Source organism: Oenanthe melanoleuca, chromosome 5 (genome assembly GCF_029582105.1).
Source record: "Oenanthe melanoleuca isolate GR-GAL-2019-014 chromosome 5, OMel1.0, whole genome shotgun sequence".
Classification (NCBI taxonomy): domain Eukaryota; kingdom Metazoa; phylum Chordata; class Aves; order Passeriformes; family Muscicapidae; genus Oenanthe; species Oenanthe melanoleuca.
The window spans coordinates 10,821,441-10,843,502 of record NC_079339.1 but is presented as its reverse complement, the minus strand read 5'-3'; the positions used below and the strand labels follow the sequence as shown (position 1 = coordinate 10,843,502).

The following is a 22,062-nucleotide window of genomic DNA, read 5'->3' as shown; positions in this document are numbered from 1 at the left end:
CAGAACTTCACAGTTCTAAATAAGGTTAAACTCCACAAAGTGGATGAGAAATAGTTTGATTTTTCTCCCAAATAAAGTTTTGGTGGGTTAAATCCATTAGCTAAGATACAGATTCCACAAATTCTCAGTTGAAGTGTTGAATCCATCTGAAGACTTTTTCAAACTTTGACACAGTTATTTTGAAAATCTCCTAAAAAGTCACCAAATCCCTTTGGATCAGGTGATTCAGCAGTGATTGTGCACCTGTGAGTGCATTGAAGTGGTGGCATTGCCTCTACCCACAAAAATAACCCACAGCAACAAAGTTGTTATCCAGGTCTGTGCTCAGAGACAAATAAACCTTGTAAATCTCACAAATTCATGGGTTTTATCTTTATTCAAGTAATGGTTCTTAGAATTATTGATGACCTCATATGTAACATAAAGCCCAGCTAAATAGAGCATCTAAGTAATCCCCCAAGGGGATAAAGTAACTACTTTAAGGTCTTCTGCCACTCTAGTTGTTCTTTAATTACTATTTCATTCTTCTGTGGCAGCATTCTCTGCCTTCACTGGTCAAATTATTTCTGAATTTCTCTCAATATGCAGCATTTCCTTATCTGAAGGAACTATTACAACAATAGTCCCCAATAGCCATCAAGAACAAGATGAGCAAATTTGTAAGGGTACAACTCAGAATATAAACTGCCAATTAATGGAATTTTGACATCAGTAGTAGACCTCATCTTGGCAATACAAATTATATATGTACCACATAGTTCAGGTGAAAGAAAGAGGATGGAAAAAATCAGAAACTGCAATATTCTGCAGAATTCTGGAAGTATGGACAAGAAAACTGAACTTGCACTCTGAGGGATTAACCAAAATCCAGTTTGACCAACAGACAGAGAAGATGATTGTGGAGGTGCTGAATGGAAGTGCCTTACAGAGCAGGATATTGTCAGGAACAGCTCTGCCAAATGATGAGATGCAGTTTTGGCATGTGTAGTGCATGAGGAAGAGGAGAGCCACACACCTGCCCTGTGAATTCTTGCTGGCACAGTGTAATGAACCCATGACAAGGAGCTGATGTGGAATGCACAAGTTCAGAGAGCTGTGATGAATCAGAGGAAGCCAAGGAGAGCATCCTACCAAGAATTCCAACTGCAGGTACTGTCATGAAGGGTACAGAAACAGCAAATGGAACAAAAATGCAGGGATAGGGATGAAAACAAGAGTTGGAGATACAAACTCCAATTATGGGCTTCAATCATTCAGATGTGTAAGGAAGTAAAGCAGTTTTGACACCTCAATTCTTTGGTCACAGTTTAAATTGCTGATGAGCTATCTAGGATGGCAACTGAGACATTCACACAGAAGCAGGCAATACACAAATACATCAGCTGATTCTCTCCTTTACCATCTGTAAGCATTTGCTCTCTCATGGAAACATAAAATAAGACTGCTCAAATCATGAGGGATAATAATGAAATGGGACCCAATGAAGGAAATTGTGTTTTCATGCAGAAAGTTCCACTCTACTGGGATAAGGACAGAGTGATGAGGAGGCAAAGCTGAACTTACACATATGGAAAACGCATGGGGGACTCTGTTACTTCATTTACATTCCTTCACTTTAAGGTCAGAAGCTTTACTAGATTTTAATTAAGCCACCAGAAATTCTTTCATGGTGAAAATTCGAAGTGAATCAGAATTTCTGTAACACTGTAATCCCCCCTAGAAGTAACAACGTAAAGAGACGGGCTGTAACGAAATTAAAATCGTTAAACCAGAGTTAGGTGGTATCATTTCTAGAAAACAAGCTCAAGTGAAATCAATTACAAATGATGTGGAAATACAACAGAAAGATTTATCTTTATTCTAGGCAATAGTGGGTCAGTCCCTCAGTAACAGAAATTTACTACAAAATTTATCATTACGTCTTATTTTAATTGGGGGGAATTTTTTTTTTTTTCCCCTGAACAAGTACTTCCTCCCACAAACCACTATGGAAGGAACTACAGATTGCTAAGTTATGTTTTCCATGATTTTATCATTCTGGGAAAGCCACCTTCTTCAATAGATCAAAGCTACCACAGTAATTAATTTCCTAAATTCCTTGTTAACACATGTTAAAAACATTCTCTAGTTTCTCTCCTGTTTTATACTTTTTATATACCTGTATTATACTTCCCTGCTTGATTTCTTTTTTCACCACCTAAAAATAGTTTTGGAGGTGAGATATTCTCAACTGCAAAGACATAGATGTACTCTACCGGCAGGTATCATGTATCCATTCAGAAGCAAAGTGCACTAGTCAAAAGCTTTAAGGATCACAGGTGACATTTGGGTGCCTGTGCTTGCAGGGGATACTGCAAAACCACACCACCATAACTAACAAGAATCCTCAGATTTCTGTTTTAACTTGAAAAGTATGTTTGCTTTTACAAAAATAATTTACTGAGCTATAATATTTATATGAAAAGAACTTTTAATGGATGTAATAAAAACTTCTGACTGGAGGAGTGTTTGGAAATATTGACAGAACTTTGACCATAGCCTTAAAAATGCTCTTCCATGACCCCACTCATATTCATAAGCACCTGCCAAGTAACCACATTATCCTCTCTCAAAAGTCAATAAAATCTTGCTTTTAGGTCATGTCTATAAAAACCTCTGCCCTAATTAACTTACTGGTGCACAGAATTACCAAGAGTAATGATGACTATTATGAATAATGATGACTGTCATCAATCATGAACAGTAAGGATGACTCCACAGCTTCCTTACAATGCATCAAACTGCCTGGCTTCAAGTATTATTACTTATTTAAAATACATATTGTAAGCTGTTGAGGGTAACTATCAGCATTTTTCTGTTCTTTTGTACAAAAGCAATACCAGCAGTTCTGGTGCTCCACAATTAAGGCTCCTGGATTTTCCAGGAATGCAAATAATGCTCATATAGACACTTGATAATGTTGTAAATATTCTTTTGTGGTTCAGCTTCTTCCCTGTTTTCCATTTCATGATGCAGCCATGTTCTTTTTATGCAGGCAATTTAATGTATTTCTATATTAAAGGGTTTGGCATTCTGAGAATGGATAAACAAAACAATTTTAGTACTAAAAATAATGTTACTTAATACTATTTCAGTCACAAAAACATTTCCATAGACTAAGATAGTATCAGAACTGGCAGGATAGAGATACAAAAAGAAAATTAATGGAAGCAGACAAAACTCCTTGCCAAGACAATAAAGGAAGTCTTTCACGATGGGAGTTTCCTAAATTAAAGCCAGCAATTCAAGAGTGAAGAATTTTAAAGTAGAAGTGATTTTAATTCAAGCACACAAGAGTAAGACAGAAAGTTTTAGAAGTATCATAACTAGGTGCAAGAATGAAAATATTTCAGTGTAGAAAGCTAACACATTACAGAAAGTCTTCCTAGCTTTCCATGGCTAAAAGGATGCTGATGATTACGAGAACTGGGACAATCACAGTTGTGCAGAAATTGAAGTTAAAAATCAAAACTCATGTTAAATGTAAAACCCCACTAATTCTGCTTTGCTAAATTAACTGCATCATCCAATAGCTTTATGCAATTCCCTGGTATTTACACAAATTCTAAAATAAATACTAATATAATAGAATATTGTTATAAAGTAACAGAGATAATGTTAGTACCAAATTATTCCACTGTTTTCCACAGTACAGGTGGACCAATATTCCATTGATTCCAGCTGACACTGACTGTAAAATTAGCCTGACAAAGACATAAAAATGTAATCAACTCTTCACCCACCATATCCTCCCTGTTACTTTGTAGCTGCTGCCACACAACAAAGAGCACATTTCAAATGATGAACTTCTGTTACATAATTAACTTTGAATTGTGTCTCTCTTGGAAGTGGGGGGGTCATGATAATGGTTAAAATATTATAAACTATTCTGAATTTCACCTTCAGAGAAAGCCTTTGTCCATGAAACTGGGAATCCCTCCTACACCAAACAGGCTCTGGAGTCGAGAGATCATTTATTCAGGCATTTCTAGGAATAAAGACTTTCTTCCACTAATTATCTGCCACAACTGTTACTAAAACTTGGTAATCCATTTCAGCTAGGAAAGTACACACTCAAATTACTTTTATTTTATTATTGTGCTATGCAAAATACCATATATATTTCACTATGGAGAACATTCTAATTATTTCTATTGGTGCATTAACATGAAACACTTCTAGTTCCACTTTTTTTATTAATTCATCTTTTTCCTTAACTCACAATTTTGTATTCACCTTGAAGAGTATTAAAAAAGCCCCTGGACTAAAATCCTTTTCCTCATGAAAATGCTGCCAGGATAATTCTTAAGATGACCTGAATAAATGTTCTGTACTATATTCAAAAGTTTTAAGTTAAACTATTTACACCACATTTTGCTCCTTTAAAAACTCTGAAAAAAGTCTCCTATTTTATTGAATTCTATTTCATTCTCAACAAAGGTACAGGAACATGGAGTACAAATGAAAAATGGGGAGCCATGCAGACGAACAGCCCAATGATGCCACATCCTAAGGATTTCAGCCAGCCCCAGTCTGCAAAGCTGCAGACTCATTTCTCTCATTCCATTTCAAGCTCTACAAAAAAATTCACATTAGTACCCAACTGAAATTTTATTTGAAATTTTGTGGCTTAGAAGCATTACAAAAAATAATTAAAAAATCAGTTTTTCCCTCTCTCCTTCCCAAGAATTACATAATTTGGTCACATAAAAATTCTAAAACAGTCTCCAGTGCATCTTGCTAAAAGACAAATGTCATTTTGAATGTAATACATCCAAACTGTGAGACATTTTGTTGTATTTGGGTTATTTTTGCTTAAACTAGATCATCACTTTCCAAGTATACATCAAACCATTAAAAAAAAAGACTGAGAAATTTAAATTAAACACCTGTGATTCTGCTCTGAATACTGCAACTTAAAGAAATCTTTGTCTATAAATGTGGAAGCCCATTAATAATATCTACACAGAGGAAACTTTACTCTCAGAACAGTGTATTTTTATTATGCATTCAAACACTTCTGAATGCCAAACAAAAAATTTCTAAGTGTGTAACTGTGGGCTATGCAATGTGGTAGAATATCCTCAGAAAGGTACAGGAACACAGATAATCATATACAGTTTAGGCATGAAATTTTAGCCATCAATTTTTGGAGAAGATAAAAAATGTTTCTGTAAGCTGGACAAGGAGGTTCAGAGGGGAACACAACTGTGTGTAACATGGAGTGGATGCTCAGAGTGTCAAACATCAGCTCAGCTGCACGGGGAGGGCACAGGAGAGTGGGGGGAGAGCTTTTGTTCCCTGTGCTGGTGTCCAGGACAGGCTGGAACTGGTGCCTGCCACTGATCCTGCTGAGCCCCCCAGAAGTGCAGCCTGGGGCTCACCACATCCTGCCACCTTGGCAGGGACCCAGAATGGAACAGGGAATCCAAACCCTGGGAATGCGACAGTGCCACTTGCGCAACCCTCACGCTGCCTTCCTCGATGAGTTAATAAAGGAAAACACGATTAAAATATGTCCCCTTCCTGTTGTCCTTTCTTCCCACATGGAGAACAAGATCTCTTTTCCACAGCACCAAGCAATACTACATTTCCACTCCATCCACAGAAGAAGTGACCACGCACCAAATAAGCATGGGGTCATTCCCACCGCGAAAACATGGAAAAATACATTTTATTTATATTGTTTCAATTTTAAACAAAATTCCAACAGTGTTACTAATGGTAAACTAAAACCTTTTTCTAACCCAGAAGCAAAAATTTGTTTGTTTTTGTGACATTAGCAGTACACACCAAAGTCCACTGTCACTGATGAGTCACATTTTGCTAACAGCTTGTGTCCAATATTTAAAATTTTCAAAAAGCATTGGGACTATTTTTTTCTAGAAAAATTCAATTATTACTCCAGGCCACAAATATGCAACCAGTGCTGACTTCCTGTCTATGACTTTAATCCCATCAGCTCTGACTTAGAATGCGATCAAATCCTGCCTGATCAAGTTTCACAACAGATCACTCACCAGAATTCAGGGAGAATTCTGAAATTTCACCAGACATCCCAAGAGCTCCTAGCACGCTGTACACAGTGGGATGCTTCTTGTAATTTTAATTGGAACTGTGTAGAAATACCCTAGACTAGTTTTTAAATAAGCAAAGGCATTAAGACAAGATGGGTTACATCATGCCAGCTTGCTCCCTTCTTTAAATTTTCTGTTTTACCAAAATTATTTTGAAATCCCTCAAGGCTAATGCATGACACAACCATTCCAGAATCTTAGCAACTTCACCCCAAGTTTTCACCGCTCGGTTTCTTGGCTTATCTGCTGAACTCAAACAAAACCATGTCCTTCTCATTATTTATACACCTCTAACTGGTGACTGCACTATGCTCAGTGAAACATAGTAAGTTATTTAGGAAGAACAGGTAATTGTTCCATTTGTGCTCTGCTTTGTCTTGGATAAATAAAATGAAACATTTCATGAACATAACAGTCCTTCCATTAAGGCACTGTGATGTTGTGTAACTTCTTTTTCCCACTTCATTGGCAGCAAAAGGAATTACACCAACAATGAAATGCTGTGGCACGAAATCTCATCATAATGCTACAGCAGACATAGATGGTAAAATATCAGACTGGACTGAACTCTATATACTCTTGGAACTCTACTACACCTTTAGATTTACTGCAGACTTGGTCTCTGATCACTTGATTAGGAGCACTGCCTGTGCAATGACACCAGTGGACACACAAATGGAACCCTGTGTCAGATGCACAATTCCTGTCTATTCCTGCCACTAAGAACATTGACCAGTCTCAAAAGGGGTGGGGAAAATCAGATTTAACAGGCTGGTATTAACCAGCATTATGGTATTCTGAGAACAGAAACATCTTGAGAAGCATCAACACAATCATATGGCAGAGGTAAGATAATCCTTCATGTTGAAGCACAGGTTCATGCCAGATAGAACATACTCACTCTAGTCTATGACACAATTCTGAAAACCTCTAGAGAAGCTGAAAAATCCTCCAAAAAGTATAATTTTTTACTCAAAAAACCCCAAAAAGGTTCATTCAAAAGTGTAAGTTTTATTCAGGCTGAACCTTAAACTGTTAATCTGAATTTTAACTAATCACTGCAAAGCTAGTCTAACAATTTTATGTTCTGAACAGCATGTCAGTTTGTGTTTAGTATGAATAGTTTTATGCCAAAATAAGTACTTTAGCCAAAGAATTGTATCTAATGGGACATACCAGAGGGGACCATCACTGAACCTGAGGATTAGATCTGGGAAAAACAAAATTCTTTTTCTATTATGCATTAACAGCTGGCTTTTGCAAGTTAATAGTCAGGTTATTTTAATTTTTAATTCAGGTCAGGCACATTAAAAAACTCATCATGCTTCTTCCATCCAGGGACTCACAGCTTCCTGAGTGTATTTTTAGAGTTAAATAGTCTAGGCTATTAAAAAAAGATTTCAGAGAACTTTCTGTGAGAGAAATGGTGTGAGATCTTGGTACCCCTACCAAAAAATACAACTGTGTAGATGAAATTATTTAAATATATTTTATATTCAATCCAGATTTTTGCTCTGCTTGATGGTAAAATCAAGACTTAAGCTTATTTCAAAACTCCTAATACTACATTAAAAAGTCTCTTCTTACTGTCTATTTTTTTTTCCTAATTGATCAAACTTTACCATGACAGGAATCTAACTAAACTGCTACAACACCCTAAAATACTGCTTGTACCTCTCAAGGTAAAGAGCTATCCTTATAAGCAAAACTAAAAAACAGAAAATAAGAGAAAGTAGAAGTTTCTTCAAAATGTAGAATTTATGCAGTAGTAAGAATAAAATAGGGAAGAGGAAAATTTCTATAGCTCATTAGCTCTTCCCTCAAATTAAGTATTTGTGGCAGCAGCAAATGTGAAACAATTCAGCCACTGAAGGACTCAGAGGGAACAGAGAAAGATAAACTTGGATCTAAGGATGGGAGAAAGTCTGTTTGCTGGGATCAAAAAATTTAACATCACACCATGCTACCTTAGATAAGAGAATGAAAACACTTTCTACCCTCTTCCCTAGAAGCAATTCTGGGATACTATGTACAGCTATAAACTAAACCACATTTAAATAAAACTTTTTTACAGTTCAAATAATTAGAAGAGGAAAAAAGCCTGTCACTTCATGCTCCATAAACATTGTTAAGTACTAGTTTAAATAAGAAATTCCAAGATATCTTCTACACATATAACTTTTTCAAAATTGCTCTTGCCTTCAACAAATGATTCTGATTTCTGTGACTGGTAAAGTTTGACATATTTTATTCTAAAAACAACATGTCAGAATCTATTTCTAGTTTAAAAAGCTCCAGAAATTGATCAGAATATATAATTTAAACTAAAAATGACTGACTGATCTCTCAGCTTCTTATTGCAGAAACCTTGGTTTCCATTCAGCAAAAATAGGGAGCTTTCTGCTTTTTACATCTGGCTACTCATAAATGCCTCATGGGCCATCTGAAAGGTGGAGGTTGCATTTTCAATTTCTATATTACTAATGTGTAGATAAGCTATCAAAGCCACTACTGCTTTTGTAACATCACAATGAACCAATTACCAACGACTAAGCACTTATTTCCCAAAGTGGATTGTATAACAACATTCACCTTAAACAAAGTTTATTTAATATTGCAAGCCAAGTCCACATTCTGAAAGTATCTGCTCAGGTATGTACATCCTAAAAAGCAGGACTGGAGCTACCCAGAACTGGTGAAAACACTTCTGTATTGAGACACTGAAATAAATATAGTCCCACTACAATAATTCTGCTTCTGAAATAATTACTCATAAAATTTGCATTATTTACATTTTTGTATTTACTATCATATTGTATTTTGCCACTATCAAACACTATGTATTTCCCCCCTAAAAAGAAACCAAAACAAGAAATTGAAAACAAACATGCAGTTAAAACAACCCATTCATAATATCCCCCAAAATTAACAACTACACAGATTGAAAACTTAACTTGTACTTTTGGCCCAGTACTTTATTGGCCCACTGTACTACAGTGACCATTGTATTCTATTGGCCAGTGTTTTACATGCCAAATTAAACACAGTAGTACTGCAATAAATAGTTTTTACACAGCAACATCAGAAATTATTATTTTCTATTGGTTTAGTGACTAAATATAATTCAATGATAATTCTCTAAGCCATCATATAGCCTGCATTTAGTTCTGGGTGTATGTCTCATAATCAGAACAACCCAACATCAATAAATGTCCTTCTGAAGTAATGCCCATACCAGTCTATTTGATGATTTCCATTGACATTAATAAATTTTAGAACAAATTTTCCTACCCATTATGTATCTCCTGTGACCCCTTTCTCCATTTTAACAATGTATGTGATGTAAAAAAATAGCAGTGGTTTGCAATAGAAGCTTACCCTATAGAAGGCAGTTGTTAGGGGCAGCAAAGCTGCAGCAATGCTGTATTCTTCTGAAGATGAACAATCCTGCAAGAGAAAACAAAGAAGAAAATAAACAAAACCATTTTGTGGATTGTAATTTCATTTTTTCCTTATGGAGTCCCTCTGGCATCCTTCTGACACACAACATAATCCTTAATCATCTGATATCATGCAAAAATAACACATTTATGTGTATGTATACACACAAACACACACACACACACACATATATATGAAATTTTTTTCTAGACAGGTATTGCTGTGATTCTTCCCACTTTAGAAATTTATTAGCCAATTTCTCATTCATTTGTCAGAAATACAAATTCACTGATAGTTCATACATAATAAAGAAAGTTTTCCTCATTTAGGGAACAATAAAAAGGTAGTTTGCTTCCATTTGGGCCAAGAGCAAACCTGACTAAAATGGAAGTGATGTGATGACCAAAGAATGCCCTTTCAAAATGTCTCAGTGAAGGAAGTGACATTTATGCAATATGAAATAATCACCTCCACAGCCTCTACAAAGTTTGGCACAAGGTTAACTTTAAAAGAAGATGAAAACCCATTTTCTTCAAGTCTCTGAATGTCTCATTCAACAGTCAAGAGTGTCATTCATGTCACTCTAAGCAGAGAAGGGCATGCCAAAGTAAATCAACTTGTAATTGTGATGGAAGTTGTGATTTTATTATGGAAGTCTCTTAAAGGAAAGCAGAATTGGAACGTAACTTAATATTTAAGAAACAAATTGAATTTTTATGACCATAGGAAAAAAATAGAATAAAAAATACCCAACAGGAGTTAAAAATGATACTTTTAAAAAAAGTGATCAGGTGTTTTTTCAGCAGATCTTTTTGCCACCATTAAAGAACACAAAAACTCACACAGTTGTGCAAGACAAATGCATCACTATTGTGCCCCTGGATGACCAATGGACAAGCAATATTTCCAGCTGAACAATTCATTTTAATATTTTTAATATCATTGTTACAGTGGGCACCCTGCAACTCAAACGACTCCTCTTAACTTTAACAACTTACCAAATGCCAAAATTGAAATATCTCAAGTGTTCCTCTGCCAGATTTTACATTTATACTTTTATTTCATATCAGAGTTATCTAAAACAGAGCAACTAGCAAAAACCTGGCACCAGCCAATTGTGATAGCAGAAATACAGAATCTACATCAGAAAAACAATAATGTTAAGGATCATTAGCATGTTACTTGCCTCCATTTAATTCTTTGTTAATTGGCTGCAGAGTGACTGTGGATTGCAGGTTTAAAACAACAGACCAAAAAAACTCATCACAAGACCATTTTGCTTCTCACCATTTTAAAGTCTGTTTCAACTTTCATGATTTTTCAATAACAAGTCTTTCATCTTCTATTACTTTAATCAAACTCACCTAAACAGATTACTCATGTCCATTATAGTTAAATACAGCAGCATTTAGAAAACTGCTTACACATGCATTCTGAAAAAGGGACAGAACAAGTTCACAATTGTGAAGGTTTATTTCAATGTGTCTAACCCTGCACAAATGCAGGAATGCTAACTGTGCATGGACAACACGAGTTGGGCAAGTGCTCACACTTCATATCACACTTCCAGTCTGGGAGAGGACAACAAACAAAAATGGACACTGAGAAACTCAATAAATGCATCTTAGCATTGCAACATCTATACAGCAAACCCAAATTAGTTTGTAAAATCTCAGAGCATAAGGCTAAAGGACACAGCCTCAGCTGCTTTCAATTTTCCATTTCTGTATTATTCCCTATTGTTATCCACATCCTTAATCCCCATTTGGAAGTTAGCACATGTATTTTTAGTTTAATATATGATAAATATTCTTTGTACTTTTTCATTTAACAAGAACACTTCCCACTTAAAATTTGACTTTCCAATCTCTAGAAATGTGCAACAACTTTCAGAGAAATACATCTCTTATTTCTGTACATGATTATTTATAACCAGGTATAAAATAATCCATCCTCAATTTCAGGTTACCTACTTAATCCCTTAGCTCAAATTATTTGAAAGAGTTTGGGCTTTTATCCAAAGTATACATAAAAATATCTTTATAAAAACTGAGCAATGTATCTTCACCTAGAGAGCATTCAATACTCCAAGAGCTAACATATGTCTCAAAGATATATATCATCACCATATAAACAACACATTAGATTATTTTTCCATTCCTTCCTTCAAGTATGAAATTCTCCACATATTCCATGTCAGCAGTACATGGATTTGCAGTATAGAAGTTTTATCTATTTTTTTTCCTTCTCCTGTATATGACAAGGAACACAAAGTGATCTCAGTTAGGAATAAATTATAACACTGTTGTTTTAAGATGAGTGGAACTAATTAACTGTTTACTTGCTTTGTAGCTCCAAGACAGAATGACACAGAGATCTTGCAATGAAATCTCAGCTTCTCAATTTTACAGACAAACCAAAGTACTGGAAATGTCATATATGTGTTGTAGGCAATTAATTTAGACTCCTGAAACAATGCAATCCAGCTGCCTTGTATATAATGTCTTTACCAATTGTGAAAAATATCTCCTACTGCTGCTACAGAAGTAGACAAAAATCAAATACCATAATATAATCAAAGCTTTTCCACCTAATTTGCACAAAATGAAATCGAAACACATCTGGGGAACAAAAATTATTTTCAGCAAATTCGTCATCAAAAAACCAACAGTGAAATACAGACTTCCACCATGACATATGCAGAGTACTGCTTTGACTCTATGCCTAATTGAGTGAGAACCTGGCACATTGCTCTGGCCATACTGATCCTATATCCAGACAGTTGCTGAACTCTGTAGCAGATTGGAAGTGCTACAGGAATTCATGTACACTTAAAATAGCTTTGCTACACTGAATTGACAAGTGAATAATAAAATAAGAATGTTCTTCCTTACATCACTTACTTTGACAACGCATGTGAATTACTTTTATACTCCAACCAGCTTAAATTTGCAGCAAAACTTTGGTGGTTCAATATTGCCATCAGACTGCAGAGCTGAAAGCTTGGAAGTCTCAGATTTTGTCTGCTTGGCTGGACACACGGGGCTGATATGGGGGAGCACTGATGGCTTTTGGAATCTGGTAGGTGGCTTAAGCTTCTGGTGCTGGAGGAGAGAGTCAACTCTGCTCCTCACTCTTGCCTTCTGAACAGGTACTACCTGGAATTCTTGCTTAGAAAACAAGGTATTGCACATCATCATGAATCTGAGATGCCCTCTGCAGTGTGCTCCTAGTGATGAACAGCTGGGAAACGTCACCCCAGGAGATCTTCCTTCATCTGCTCCTGGACATGCAGGTGCAAGAAGGCTCCTAAGCCCTCTCTGATATCCCACAAGAGCAAGCCCAAGCCAGTGAAGTGACAGTGCACAAAAATTACCTCTCTTCCTGCATTAAACAACAACCTACACCCAGGGATTTCTGCTTTCTCTTAGTCACGTGATAAAAATCTACAAGACTTGTATGGAACATATAGATAACATTGAGGTGGAATTGAAATTCCATTCAGGTGGAATTTTCTTTTTAAATTCATCTTGATAGTCTCTCTCATTAACTGCTACCTGATACAGTTACCTTCCTGCATTAAAACCCATTCTGCTTTAGGCACTAAGCTTTTCAAACACATACCACATTTTTAATAATCTGCAGAAATCCGAGTATGCCAAAAACTTTGGGATCCAATTTTGCCTTACATTCAGGAACACCATAAATACATGGAATTCCCCAGAGGCCTGACTATCACATGAAATCACTGTAGCATGCAGTGAATGCATCCAGACTAAAAAGCTGAACATGGCAGCACTTGATCCATACCTTCTTGGCAGCACAGCAGGATGAGTGCATGCTCTGTTAAAAATGCTGCTCATCACTGCACTGTCCCTCTTGAGAATAACTGAAGTCAATTTTCAGGCATACAAAGAGCATTCATCACCCTGCAGGACTAAGCTCAAAATGAATCCAGGAAAGAAAAGCCAGAAACTTATGGGTCAGATGTGTTTTTAAAGCACTAATCCAAGAACTGTTAAATCAGCATGTGTAACTATGTGCAGAACGTTGGCTACAGATTACAGGTGAAACATTAATTACAAATTCAACAGATGATTTCACTGGTGTCAGAATTTAATCCTAATTCTTACAGATGTATTATGTGGGCTGGGTTTTACTGAATTACAGAATTTATATTATTGATGCAGTTTATATTTTGGAAATATGAACTGTCAATCCTAATGCACAAGCTACCACTTTTGTCTAAAGCAGTAAGAGAATTCAACAATCCACTTAGGAAAAAATGTTCTGTTCGCTAAAAGGAATAGAGATTCATCAGGTAGAATTGCAAAGTTATTCATAACTATATTTTAATAGTAATGAGGTTATTTTTCATTTTCATTAGATAGGCTGCATAAATCTTATTCATTCATATACAAATATTAATATTAATGCAATTGAACTATTACAAATAACAGTTTTGATCAAAGAAAACCTATTCTATGTAAATTGATGTAACCATCAATGTCCTTCATATTCAATCTTTGCAGAATCAAAAATGCAAGTAAATAAACTGACAATTTAACAATATCTAATTATAGCTAATGTAATTACATGCTGTCTTGAAAAAACACAGTCCTACTTGCAATTTCCAAAATAACTTTTGAAAACTAATGTGCATTTACTTTCTTGCTAATCCTCATATAGATCTTTGCCTAGTGAAGTTACCATCAATGCCAGCTGCTGCTCTGCTTTATAGTGGAATCAAACTTGTCCTTTTTTTTTGTTGACAAAGGTGAAATAAAACCTTATTGAAGCAGCTATAATTTTATCACATGGAACTCTCCTGGAACTTGAAAAACAGGATGAAAAGTAGACATACTGAAAAAGCCCATAGAGCTGACTACCTGTTGACTTATCTTTTGACTGAAGCTACAAAAACAAACTCAAAACTTGGGAGATACTGCCTTAAAAATTCTCATTATTTTTTAAAGTTCTTGTCTTGATAAGAATATAAAGAGCTTTTTGAAAGCATTAATTCACAGAAACCAATTCTTCCTTCATAAATGAACCTAATGTGTTTTATGTCTCGCTCAATTACACAGGATTTTAATTTTATTTTTGTTCTGCCTAAACACTGCTACAGGGATGGACAGTTAATAAAACCAAGACAAGTCAACTCTTATTGTCTATGGTTTCCAGGTTTAACACTGATCAGATCTCTGGGCTTTTGATGAGCAGCTTCTCATGCTGCTGCCTGGTCTGACAGCAATAATGGAACACAAGGTCCAGATCACAGAATTGACCTGTGCTCTCAATTCTGCCACATGTCACAGTTCCTTCACCCTCTGTGGCCACCACAGAGTGATGCCAGTGCAGAAGACAAAGGAACAGCACCCAACCCAGGAGAATCCTCACTGATTTGACTCTGTGGTCCTTCTGCCTGATCTGAAGCCTTTGCAATGATCATTTAATTAAGGAACTTATCCTGTCAGCAGCAGGATGAGAGATATTGTAGAGCTGCCATTCCAGGCAGGAGATCCAATTTTATTTTAGAGGTATTTTACTTCCTGAGGAACTTCATTTTTGTCTTCACCTGGCTCTGAATTCTCCTAAGTTTGCCTGCCCTTGAAGCACAGTGGTATAAGGAAGAGAATTCAACCAAGGCAGTTTATAACAATTACACAAACACACAGTATTAAATGACTTTTAAGTTTTTACGTTTACTTCACACACCCACAAGCTACCAAATGCAACAGATTTTCTCTGTGCAGCCCCATCCTACTGCTGATCTCACAGCAAGTGAAAACAAGAAACAACATTTCACTCAAGGAAGAGCTGTCAAGCCCCCCCCACCCCCACACTTTCCCAATAAATACATTTCCGTCTAGGCTTGAGGTTAGTCATTTCCTCCTCCTCGTTACAAATTACGTTTAGGAGATCAGGAACCTCGATTTTTATGTGCATAAATTACACATTTGTCACTGTATTTTTCCTGGACCCCAAAAGCCTAAAAACACTGAGCTTTTTTTTGCAAGATACTGATAAAAACAAGAATGCCATCCCTCGCGTCTCAGCACATCTGAGTTTCTTTAACAGAAATGCCATGCATGTTTCTGAATACTGTCATGAGGCCCATGGCAATAAAGTTCAACATACTCAGGCTGTAATCTTCTCCCAAGGAAATGGTTGGGATGCCAAGATGCCTTTTGACTTTTATTTCACAGCAGGGCTTCATTCACAGTGACTCTGTCCAAACCTTAAACTACACCAGCTGTGATACAAGGTCCTGCACAGCAATTTGTAACAAGTTTGACAAACAACACTCCAATGATAGAGTACATTGTAACTCATGACAAAAAAGTGATCAATATCCATTAACTGCTCAGTTGGAGGGGGTGATTAGTTCATAATACATCTAGGAACTGCAGTGTACTCATTGAGCTCTGGTAGACCAAAACACTTTTGCAGCCACTGCAAAACATTAACACAGGGTACTCTGTAAACTGCTGTACAGACAGCTGATTGAGTTAAGGAACAGATAAATGCTTAAGACATTTAAAAGAACTATTAAAATAGATGCCATATTACAGTGTAGTCCAGTTACATATTAACAAAGCAGCTCACAAGTACACAGGGCACATCCTTACTCCCAGCAGCACCTCCCCTCCTAAATTTTTAAGCAAAGTCATAAAGTCATTCACCTTGTATAACTTAATTTAACTGCTCTTTTCTAAGTTTCATGTGATTTTCCAATTTCACATACTTTTAATAAAAATGCATCACATCATTAGTGCACATTCTATACAGCTTTTACAGCTTAACAGGAATGAACTAGACAAAAAATAAATCAGATTTATATGGGTATGTAAAGTGATTCACTGAAAAATCACTTTTTCACTTTAGAAGGATAACATTTGGATAGAAGTGGAATTTTACATCCATCTTCTCTCACGTAATGAGCTGATGCTCAGTTCAAATCAGTTACCAAAAGATTTTGGGTCTAGTTCACTATGGAGAAACTGAACAGTGTCTGATGAAATGTAACTTGGAAGTAGGGCTCACTGAAAATTTTCCACTGAATAGCACATGACAGCAAAATAATTTTTTATTTATGCTAAGAACCCTCAATGACATCATCTTCAGAAAGAGAACTTCTAATCCTCAAGGTTTTCCCTTGGGAGATTCCATCTGTTCCCAACTGATTTTCTGGGGAACAGAAATAAAACCTTCAATAACAATTCAAAGAAGGCAAGGAACGAGTTTGGGGGAGCTATGGGCTGGACAGAAGGGAGCAAGTCCTTATAGAGAGAATTTCCAGACACAGGAAAAACACAAAAGTGACTTAGAACACAAAAAAAACAGCTTACCAAAGAAAACTGGGTCATATTCTTCAATGAAATACCAAGCTGCGTGTCTGAGGAAAGAGCTGCCTGTCTTTTGCAGGCTCCTTTGGTGCCCTTGGGGACAAGCAGAGTGAGAAAGAGTGGAAAACTGACTGCACTGTCAGGCTCTAGGTTTAACAGGCAGGTGGCTCTGAATTTTGTTTTCAGGGTCTGATACTGTCATGAATGTTTTCATTAACAACATGGAAAACAGCATGAAATGCATCTTCATCACATTTCTGACTGACATCATTTGGGATGCTGCTGACTGGCATCACAGCCTGGCAGACACAGACTGAAAGAGCCTCCTGAGCCTCCCAAAGACAAAGTTCTGTACAAGGGACAGGGTAACTCCACGTGGAAACACAGACAGCACTGGGAGCCATGTGCTGTGCTATACACGTCAAACCAAGTCAAAAATCCCAAAACATTACTCTCACAAAGAGTTCTAGCAGGGGCAAAAGAACAACACAATTAGAAAGTTTATGGATCTCAACCAAGAGACTGAAGCTATTAAGAGAATGCACAACTTAAAGAATCCCAAAAAGCCTAAATAAATATATGAAAACAACCTGCGCTCAACCTGCACAGACAGAAATTACTGGCAAGAAAGCTGATGTCAATTTTATATATCTATATCTATATCTATATCTATATCTATATCTATATCTATATCTATATCTATATCTATATCTATATCTATATCTAATCTATCTATATCTATATCTATATCTATATCTAATGCATCCACAGGGTTCTGGCAGGTGCTTCAGGGAACCCAAGCCCATGCTTGCCTGGCTTTGGCACTACCTCTAGCAGAGGCATTTTCCACCAACTGCCCAAAATGGGGTCTCTTTTCAATATGAATTTGACATCTTGCTGCAACACAGCTTTGGGCTTTTTAAGCCAACCTTGGTAGTACTGCAAAGCTTTCCTACACTTTTGGCAGGGGCACCAGATAGTCTGTGTACAGCTGCACCGAAGGACAACAGGCACGACACCGACCAGCTGCTCCTGCAAGAAGTTTTCTTGGATCAGCTTTGTTGCTGCAGCTCCATTCCTGGATCCATGAAACAAGTGTCAGCTGCTGGAAGAGGATATTTCTGGGATGACCTGCAATGGCTGCAGAATTTCAAGGATGACAAGGGGCATTTTGTGGGTTTTTCTGAGGTAATTCTCATTATAAGGTTCTGACTCTTGAATTCATCCAGCGAGGGCTTTTCCACGCTCAGGCACAGATGACGCACTGTGTTAGCTGTGCTGGTGACTTGACAGAACCTAAAATCCCTCCTTGCCAGCCCTGCTGCCAGACCTCTCTGCTCCTTAATAGGCTGGAATGTAAATCTTCTGCTATGTTTCAAAGAGTAGTGCACTGTTAACAACATTAATGGAAGCTGTTGTAGAAGTTGCTTAAGCCAAAAATCAACCTTGTAACAACAACCAGAATTAAGCACACTGCACATCACAAAAAAAAAAAAAAAAAATCATGTTACTAGAGCTGCTATCAGAAATATCCCATTTTTTCTGGAGAAAAAAAATTCCAGTAATAAAGTCATTTAAAGGACAAACAGTCCATAGAAAATAATACTCAAAGCAAATTTGGGAAACTGAAAGACATATGCTGTGCATGATTAAGCAGCATGTTGTACAGCAGTGTCCACCTTGATTAACACATCAAATCTCTGTGATCAAGGAAGAATGTTGCTACAAAGCCTGAAAAGCCCAAGAGATTTAGACATTTCAAGCCTGCCTGATTTAGTAAAGTGCTCCCTCCAAGATAACATCCATCAATTAAATAAATACTCCAATACAAATATTTAAACTATGGAAAAGGAAAACATAGAAAATACAATATTTTTGTTTAACTTAATGTTAAGTATTTAAACTTTGATTGTACTTTTCAGTGCATGGACAGCAGCCGCCCCTTTCATAGAGATACAGATTTTATTTGAAATCTTACACTTTTTGGCGGTTCAATAATAAAAGTTTAATAAATGCACAGGAGATGTAGGAACTGTTTCTTACGAAAAAACTAATTTCTTGGTTATTAACAAAATGTTTGCTTTTCTAAAAATCCAAGTGAAAACAAGAATGATGCATCTTTTTTTAAGAGATAAAGACAATGGAAGAAACCAATTTTGAACTGGCAATTGAAGAACTACCTTCAGAATCCTTCAGTTTTAAAGCTTGCTGAATTGATATTTTTCTCTGGGATTTTTAAAGGGCTTCAGGAAATAAGAAGGTTAGAAGTCCATGAAGTAACTCCTCCAACTTTGGTTAGAGAAGTCATAAAGTAAACTCCCAAAACATACTAGTTGGTCATCTAGCTGGAGAGGCATGTTTGGATGTCCTTAAAAAAAATCCTGATCTCTGTAAAAGCTGTTTGGTGGGGCAAACACAACCAAAGGAAAAAAGACATCCTTGAGCTTGCTGTGTGAATCAAAGAAGCAGAAGTGTACTAGCATTGTCTTCCAGCAAAATTCCTTCTTTGGTACAAATTCTAGGAAATCTTGGTACGATCCCTTTCTGTTCCACAGCATTCTAAATCACTGCTAGTAGCAACATCCAGCTAACTAGCCACAGAGAAAGCCTTCTTTGCCAGATTCTGGATTGCCAGTTAATCCAATTTAAAACCTAAACAAATCTTCTCCTAGGCTATCTGATCTTCCTTCCAGCAGGTTTTGTTCCAAACACCTGCTTTGTCCTTATTTCATTGACATTTTAAGAAAAAATGCAAAAAGAGCAGTTCTGCTATGTAATCACAGTAAATTGCAACAAGAAGTTTTATTAAACTTCTGTACCTTGGGGTACAGTGAAATATTAGTGAAGTTTTAAGTCCCAACCATAGTCATACTGTTTGAAATTCTTTCCTCACAATTCATGTTTGGAGCTTTCAGCAGGATGAGCCAGATTGCAATGGCTGGATAAAAAAGAACGGGTAGTGAAAACAAAAACTGAGAAGTTCAGGCATTAGCAATGGCTTTGGCATCCTAAAACCAGCATGACTCCAATTCCAAAGAACACACTAGCAATCACCAAATGAGTGCAGAACACAATTCTGAAGATCAACAGATCATTTCTGGACAGCACGGTGTTATTTAGTGCATATACTGAATTAAACACACTGTATCACCAAGAACTATCAGCCATGTACAATAAATGTGATGACTCAAATTATAAATATTTCTTATCTGTGTCTCTTCCTAACAAGAAATCCTGATGCATTTGACCATCTTCTCATTCCTTTTTCTTATCTGCAGCTCTAAGTAGCAAAGAAATCCTCAAGCTTTCAGGCAGACCTTCACTATCATAGCTGACTGCATCCCAGAGTACCCCTTACCTTCTCTTTCAGCACCATGATAGTGTTGATGGCCACATTTTGTCCAAGCTCCTTATGCTGCTAATATTTTAGATCTTGTTCTTTACTGTTTTGCAAGGACATTTAGAAGCTTTTGGTTCATTCCTGTAAGACATCTTGCCAGGTGCTGCTAGTCAACAACTTCCTAAAAATTTCAAATCCTCTTACTCACCACCGTTCTCCTTCTTGAAATCTTCTCCTATGCACAGAAACTAAAATAAGGAAGATTTGCATTTTCTAAATTAATACACAGGGTGAGAGCTGTGCACAAGCATGATGCTGCTGTGTCATCTGCTGGAGCCCATTTGTGCAACGAGACGTGACTGTGATGATGCAGCCAAAATTCACCACTGCTTTATCAACAACAGGTGCTACATACCTGATTTTGGTGAAAATCTCTATGAATTACCTTATGATTAAATTGGTTGGAACAATTAATTATGGTTTGCTGGAGTAATTTTAAATTAGTAAATTCTGATGCCTATTGTTTTTGTATAATTTTCATATTTCATATATTATATTGAATTTGTAAATTAGAATATTACAGAGTATTATAATGCAGACAAGGAAAATATGAAGTTTCTAAAAAAGAAGTGCTGAAAATCATGGCACCCTCATAAACAGGTTGATTTTAAGTGTATTATTATTACTACAGTTAGAGTAAGATCTAGAAAGATATTTCATTCCATATTCCTGGAAGGGATAAAGAATATTACATGTCAATTGTATGGAATTTACTGAGGTATAACAAAGGATTTGTATTCCCTAAAGTGATGTTTAATCAATTAACATTCCAAAGGTTTTACAAAGTGTTCAAATTACTAAAGGACTTAATCAAAAGAAGCTACTTTTGTCCTCAAAAGTCAAATAATCTGTACAGAAAATCAAATCAATTTGTTCACTTACAAACATTGTGGGACTTTAGACTGTTAAACATGCACTTTCCACTCCAATTCTTAGCTCCTAAGTGGAGTTTTGGACTTTAGAGTTCAAGAATTAGGGGAGAGGTGGAGAAAGGGGGTTGTGGGATTTGTTTGTTTGTTTTATCTATAGTAATTAGGTAAAGTAATATTTAAATACTTTGTTGGATCACTAGACACCAAAGCCTGCCCCTGTGACTGAGTACAGGGAGGGAATTACTAAAAATAATCCTCATTAAAGCATGTTTACATGGCATTTTCCATGCATCCTAAAAGCCAATTAATTTAAGTCATAATTCTGGGCTGTAATATTGAAAAAGAATGTCAGCAGCTGCAAGAATTTTTTACAACATATGCAGATTGTCAAATGTTCTTTTTTTCACACCTTATTTTGTGTTCTTGTTCTACAATGGCACACAATTCCAATGTAACAGCAGAGGTAAGTATTTTACTGCAAAGAAATTGATCCTAATGCTTTTTTCCTTAGAAATCATTCTAAAATGTCACACAGTTCACTACTGTTTGTTTGTCATATTCATGATTTTGTCAAAGTTTACACAAAATACTGACAAAACTCAGAACTGGCCTGTGTTTATGGTATTTCTCTCAGCACCACATTTCAGTTCTTGAATGAAAGCTGCCAAAATCTCAATTGTTTAAACCAAAGGTTATGCAAACATGACAGCAACCAAATGATTAGAAGACTGCTTCAGAAATGACTGTATTTAAAAAATAAAGAGGCTCTTACAGACACACCATGCAAATTCCTGCAAAATCAAATACTTAGAAAGAGAAGTTTTATAAAATTCCTTATAGAAACAACAAACCAGTTGTCCATCTGGTGTGTTTCTCCTGGTGGC

The 22,062-nt window shown here is 36.4% G+C and overlaps 1 protein-coding gene across 5 annotated transcripts in view; it reads right to left on the bottom strand.

Moving 5' to 3' along the window:
• The window catches only part of SBF2 (SET binding factor 2), a 230,070-nt gene that overhangs the window by 54,405 nt on the left and 153,603 nt on the right, over window positions 1-22,062 (bottom strand). For all 5 annotated transcript variants that reach the window (XM_056494163.1, XM_056494165.1, XM_056494161.1 and 2 more), the window contains exon 17: window positions 9,495-9,563. In XM_056494163.1, the coding sequence (XP_056350138.1) occupies window positions 9,495-9,563 (69 nt within the window). The remainder of the gene's footprint in view (window positions 1-9,494; window positions 9,564-22,062) is intronic.